Genomic DNA, 6693 nt, shown 5'->3' with positions numbered 1-6693 from the left:
CCCTAATCCATTACTTTTTTGCTAAGCATTTCCTTCTATATTCAAGAGTCCATAGCTCATATTTCTAAAATAATAATAATAACAACAACAACATTAAACAGTAATAGAAACTTATGCTGACAATGATGTGCAGCAAAGGCAGGGAGTGGGTGATGAACACTTTGGAAAAGCAAGCTCAGCAATAACATTTTTAGGCTTCAAGGATTGATGACACAGCTGGCCCACTGGAGACATGGGCAGTGGGAGGATCCTCATTAGTGTAAATAAATAGGAGGCTCTGGTCCTGAAAAGAGCACAGATGAAATTCAGATCCAGATGCAGATCCAGACTGTGAATCCAGCCTGACTCTTATTCCTCCTCCTCCTCCTCTTCTTGGTCAAGCCAGAATGAAATCCACGGTTGCCTCCATGGTCCTGGTTCTGATGATGGCTATCAGTATCTTTTCAGTGCAAGGTAAGAACTTTCACTTGTGTTTTTCTGGGTATCCCTTTAAAAAAAATCAAATGGACTGGGGAAGAGGGATGTAGAATCAAGTCACTTTCCCTGTTGGATAGATAATATTCACTTAAGACTAATTTATTTTATTTTTAATTTATGGAACAAAACAATCATTTCCAGAGCATAGTAGAATAAAAAAGATGATTGCACATGAAACTGCAAATCTACTATGTACAACTTAACAGTTAAGACTAAAATGAACCAGATTCTCTCAGAGTTCAGTGTATTTTCCTAAAAGATATTTCAAAAAGTCAAACAGGGAAAGAGATCAGAAAGCCATCATTGACTAACATGAATCACTGGGATTTCGAAACAATTTTGGCATCAGTAAATGAAATTTTTAAAAATTTATTTTATTTTTAGGAATAAATCAAGTATTTAAATAACATTGGTATAATAAAAAAGTTAATTGCATATAAAACTGCAAATCTATTATGTATAATTTGTTATTCTTTTAAGATATATAATAAAGTAGCAATTGAAAATTTAAACACATTGAGTTGAAACTGACTGTTGCAGAGCATCCTTGATAACAGTTCAGATGGAATGTTTTGAATTACATCCTGTACTTACTCAGGTTTAGTTCATCCGATTTACTCAGGCTCATCTGATTCATTGCAGAGCACATGTAATACTGTCAACAAAGTAAGAAAAAGGGAACAGGGAAAAATTAGTCTAGAGCTTCACAAAGTTAGGGACTTTAAGTCCTATTTTATGATAATAAATCTGAAGTATAGATTCATGAAGCTTTCCTAGGGAAGTTATATAATACTATATACCACATCAAGAATTTAAATGTTAAAAACCTCAGTGTTTAAAGGTATTTTGTGATAAGAACCTTTTAACTATAATGCTTATAGATGGAAGCAATTAGTCCAGGGAATTAACAAAATATAGGGGTTTTTTCTTCTCATTTTTTTTAGTGAGTCTTGAAGCAATCTGACTTGGTTTGACTCATTTATTTTAAAATAATATTTTAACTAATTTTAAATATATAAAAAATAAATATTATTAAATTTAAAAAATTTAAAAAGAAGAAATGGAGTCAGAAGCAAAAACTTGATATTTCAAATGTTTGGGCTGTTCAGGATGTCATTCAATCCTTTGGCATGTACTTCAGAATTTATAATTACCAGAACAAACTGGGTGATGTTGTTTTGGGTTTTTCTATGGCCTCAGGTATTCTAGAAACCAATGATGCTAACCACAAGTGCAGGTGCCTGAAAATGTCGGATGTCCCTCTGCCAATGATTAAGACACTATCTATTTTACCGCCTAGCAGAGGTTGCCGGAATTCAGAATTCATGTAAGTACTAAGTAAGAAAATCACCTTCCCTTCTTCTAATACCATTAAATATAATGAGGTGAATCCTAGCTTCTCTTGCATGTTTTCCAAGACAGAAAGGCTTTTTCCTAAATTATTTACCTTCTGTTAATCTACCTCAGGCATTGGAGATTTCTTTCTCACTATTTTCTGATGTAGAAAGTGAATCCCTGTTATCTTCTGCTGTTTGTTAAATGATCCTCTGAGTTTCTATTGAAACTTGCTCTCTGCTACTATCCAAAGTAAAGAAAGCAGCACTTTTATTAATAGTTGAGAATTTCACTCAGGATCTCATAGGCAGAGGTTCTATGCATATAAATCAAAGGTCTAAACCAGGGATCTGGAAACTTATTTGTTAAAAATGTTTTAATAACTGCATTTCAATATTGCTTTTGTAATCTCATGTATTTTATTACATCCTTAAAAATGTTCTTTTCACACACACACACACACACACACACACACACATCCCTTAAATATTTAGAAATCCCATTCTAATGATTTCTCCTTTGCTTCCAAAGGTCTGTTTTAACAGAACACTGATGATTCTGGAATGTTATCAGTTTAATATTTTTCCCTCTAAGAGACTAGTAATTGAGAGTTAGACACAAAGAAGAATTGCATAGATGAGAAAGCAGAGGTGAATCTCTATTCTATGTTCATATAGTAAGCACCTAATAAATGTTTAATGATCAATTTCAGGAGCTAGCACCCACATCAATGTAATCATAAATCCATCCAAATACTGAAGAACAATGTTATTCTCCAATAAACTCTTATTCAGATGCCAAATCATAATTTAGAGGCCACTCTGAGCTCTCAAAAGTTATACCAAGAGAGCATTGACCAATTTGACCAACATGGGAAGGCTTCAAGTTTAGGCTCAGCAATGGGTTTATTTTAGCATCCTCATCTAAAAGTGAGGGGAAAAGGCAACATGATTTTTGACATTCCTCGAATCTCTAAATCTTTGACACTTGGAAAATGAATAAGTTAGTGGATAGAGCACCAGTCTTGAAGTCAGGAGGACCTGAGTTCAAATCCGACCTCAGATACTTAATATTTCCTAGCTGTGTAATCCTGGGCAAGTCACTTAATCCCAATTGTCTCAGCAGAAAGAAAGAGAAAAAGGAAAAAAAGAGAAAGAAAGAAAGAAAGAAAGAAAGAAAGAAAGAAAGAAAGAAAGAAAGAAAGAAAGAAAGAAAGAAAGAGAAGAAGAGAGGAAGGAAGGAAGGAAGAAAGAAAGTGTCTGAAATGAACAAGTTGGACCAGGTGGTCTCCAAGATCTCTTTTAAGCCTAATGTTCTGAGATTCTATAAACACTGTATACAACCATAACAGTGGTCTCTTTATGCTATTGAAATAGGGATGACCTCCATTTCTCTGAAAATCTTAGTCTTTTTAGCCTCTATCTACCAAGAGCTTACTTTGTCCTCGATTGCCACTTAATAAAAGAAAAATATTGGCTTTTTGTACACATACGTAGAGAACAACATTAAGGTCAATGTCAGTAGCTGGATGTACCACAGATCTCTTATAGAGCTTAGGTTCTATAGTGGATAGACCCTCTAACCCCATCACTTTTTCATAAAAATTCATAGACGGTATCTTTTTTTTCATAATTTGCTCTTAATCATGATATAATTCATACTCCATAGTATAATTCATCACCCAATTTCATCTTGTTTCATCCTCACCAAATTGTCATTTGATAAAGTGTGACATTTAGGATTGAAAAGCAATACTTTGAGAATTTGTTTTGTTTTTGTTGTTGTTTTTCTTTACAGAGTCACATTGAAATCCGGGAGGAAAATATGTATGGATCCAAAGAACAAGTTGTTAAATCTTATCTTAAAACATTTAAAAAGGTAAGCCAATGGAATGTCATTTGCTTTTAGACAAAGAACATTGTTCCTTGGGAATTTAAAAATTCTATTTCCCACATTGATTGCATAGAATGAAGGCTAGAAAATATATACTCTGATTTATCAGCTTTTCATGATTAGCTATTCCAATTTATATTCTTTTGTGCTTAAAAAGGATCTCACATATTACATCAGTCTATTGAGTAAGACTGGTGGCTTTATGTTTCACTTCTTTTGTATTGTTTTATTTCTAGTGGGAAAAGAGAATTTTTTAAAGATATTATTTAGCTATATATATATTTATTAATTAGTATCAATTCATTTGTTCCTTAGAAACAAGTCTACTACACCAAATCTGAATATTCAGAGACAACGCTAAGATTCCAAATAAGATCATCTGGGCTTGCCTTCCTGTTGTGAATCCTCATTTCTTTTATTAATTGTTTTTGTTCTGATTTCAGTGTTCTTTTTAGGCACTTTCTTCCTAGAAACAAATAGTCAAAATGATCTTTCTGTAGCAATCCAGTAACATATTAGCTTTTCTCTAAGTGCTTGATTTCTATATCCTTCGTCAACATTAGTAAATAAACTTATTAGAAATATTTAAAGGTTCTTTCATATCAAGGCTACACCATTTTCAACTAATCTTGGAAATAAGGCTAACCCAAATCTCATACTAAGACTTTCCTCTAAATGAAAGGGTAGCTTGAACATCACATTGGAGCAGCTGTCATGAGTTAGGAAGGGAAGCAAGGGATTTTTTCTCCACCTGCAGATTTCTAAAATTACTAGGAGAGAAAGCTGCCCAGGAAATTCACATAATTTCAAACGGAATATCTGGATAGAATCATGTGCAAGTAAACCTTTTGGGCACACATTAAGGAAAAAGAATTGGGACTTGGTGACCCTAAATATTCCTTGCACCTTAATAAACTGTAACAAAGGAAAGCCAAATATTGGTCCGTGTTATGCTGCTGACATTGACAGTATGCCAGAAGCTGTGTGGTAAAACATACTTAGGGTAAAATCCCACCTTTTATGGTTACTGCCTGTGTAAACTTAAATAAGTCACCAAGCTCAAAAGATATCAATTCACTCATCTCTAAATGGTAAGGAATTGGATGAGATAGCCCCAGATGGTCTTTTCCAATCCTATTTCTAGCATGTTTCAAAGAAACACCCAGAATCAAACCCAAAGCAATCAGGATTATTTACAGCTAAGCTTGTCTTACAGATCTCTTGCCTTCTGGAATGTGTTATGTTTCAAAAAGTAAACAATTTTGAACATAAATGTATTTTCCTAAAGTGTATCACTCATGTACTGTTCTTCAATAAATACAAACAGCTGTTTTACTTATTTGTAACAGATTTTTTCTTCTCTAATAGTCATTCAAGGACCATGGCTGTGTATGGGGGAAGCTCTATTTCTTCATAATGAAAATCATAGCTCTGTCACTTTTTAAAAAAATACTATGCATTATTTTTATGTTTCAGACAATCTAAAATTATATGGAAATGGTCAAGGGCAACATTATTTGTAAGATCTTTGTAGTTTTAAAAACTAAACATTTTTCCACTGTCTTGTTAAGGCTAGTATGTCAATAGGAAGAGTTTATGTTGAACATGAGGACAGAGGAAGTCATAGTTAAGCACTATAGATTCTTTCCACTGTCTCTTTAATATCTCATCATTTAAAAAGGTTTCAATTTTGGCACATTTAAGAAACAAGACTATATAACTGTCATTTTTATAGTGCTTTAATATTTGCAAAACACTTTACAATATCTCATTTTACTTTCAAAATAATTCTGAGTAGGCAATTTTTTTACAATTACAATTAATTACAATATTAATTTAAAAAAAATTCACCTGCAACAACAATAAAGTTCTAACACAGAATGACATTTTGCTTGTTCATTCCTACAAATATTCTATCAAATTGCCTTGAGATAGAGACATGTCCAATGGCATGAAGAAGAGGGATAAGAGAAGACTATGGCATTTTGATCATTTCTCTCTTTAAGCTAGAAATATTTCAATAATAAACGGACATTAAAATAAATAAAATTGCTTCTGGCAAATTCCAGTTGAGGAAACTGAGGCAAACAGAAGTTAAATGGCTTAGGGTGAAATCCTACCTTTGATGGTTATTCCCTGAATAGACCTTGAATAAGTGAACTCCTTCATCTTTAAATTGTAAGGGACAATGTTTAACATATATTGGATTACTTATCATCTAGGGGAAGGAATGGGGAGGGGGGGAAAGGGTAGGGAAATTGGGAACACAAGATTTTGCAATGTCAATGTTGAAAAGTCCTTGCATATATTTTGAAAATAAAAAGTTTCAATTAAAAAAAAGAAAAAAATTGTAAGGGTCAAATATCTAGTAAGCACCTAAAACATGATTTGACTCAAGACCTCCTGATTCAAGATCCAGTATTCTATCAATTATATTGCTTATCTATGCCAAAGAATGGAATTCAGTGTCTTTGATATTATTTCAGTGCCACTTCTTCTATCTTTTCCTTTTATCACCACTGCTCCCTTAATGAGTCTTTTCCTACTCCAATCCTAAGCTACTCCATCCTGCTACCTCTTTCCTACTATCTTCTTATTCATTCTTTTCTTCCCTCAAGAATGATCCTGATTTTTAAAATAATTTTTTCTTTTTGATCTAATATAGAAATACATTTTACATGACTGCCCATATACAACACCTATCAAATTGCTTACTATTTTAGGAAGAGGGAGCAGAGGAAGAAAGGAAAACCTGGAACTCAAAATCTTGGGAAAATGAATGTTAAAAATTGTCTTTACCTATATTTGGAAAAAAAGAGAAAACACTTTGGAAAAATTCACCACAATGTTGCTAGCTAAAAATATATATGTATGTGTATTTTAATATATATATATATTTGTGTATGTATATATATTCTGGTATATATGTATACAAATATATATGCATTTGATGTATATGTATGTGTGTATATGTATGCATATATATAT

General features: G+C 32.7%; 1 protein-coding gene across 1 annotated transcript; it reads left to right on the top strand.

Annotated features, from left to right (window-relative positions):
• Positions 1-282: 282 nt before the first annotated feature.
• CXCL13 (C-X-C motif chemokine ligand 13) lies at positions 283-5044 on the top strand. Its single transcript, XM_051965246.1, has 4 exons — positions 283-453; positions 1678-1804; positions 3610-3690; positions 4021-5044. Exons 1-4 carry the CDS (start codon positions 387-389, stop codon positions 4064-4066), a joined length of 321 nt encoding a protein of 106 aa, XP_051821206.1. The 5' UTR covers positions 283-386; the 3' UTR covers positions 4067-5044.
• The last annotated feature ends 1649 nt before the right edge of the window (positions 5045-6693 follow it).

This window comes from Antechinus flavipes, chromosome 6, assembly GCF_016432865.1.
Source record: "Antechinus flavipes isolate AdamAnt ecotype Samford, QLD, Australia chromosome 6, AdamAnt_v2, whole genome shotgun sequence".
NCBI classification, from domain to species: Eukaryota; Metazoa; Chordata; class Mammalia; order Dasyuromorphia; family Dasyuridae; genus Antechinus; species Antechinus flavipes.
Note: the sequence above shows the minus strand (reverse complement) of the source record. Positions and strands in the feature narration are given on the sequence as shown.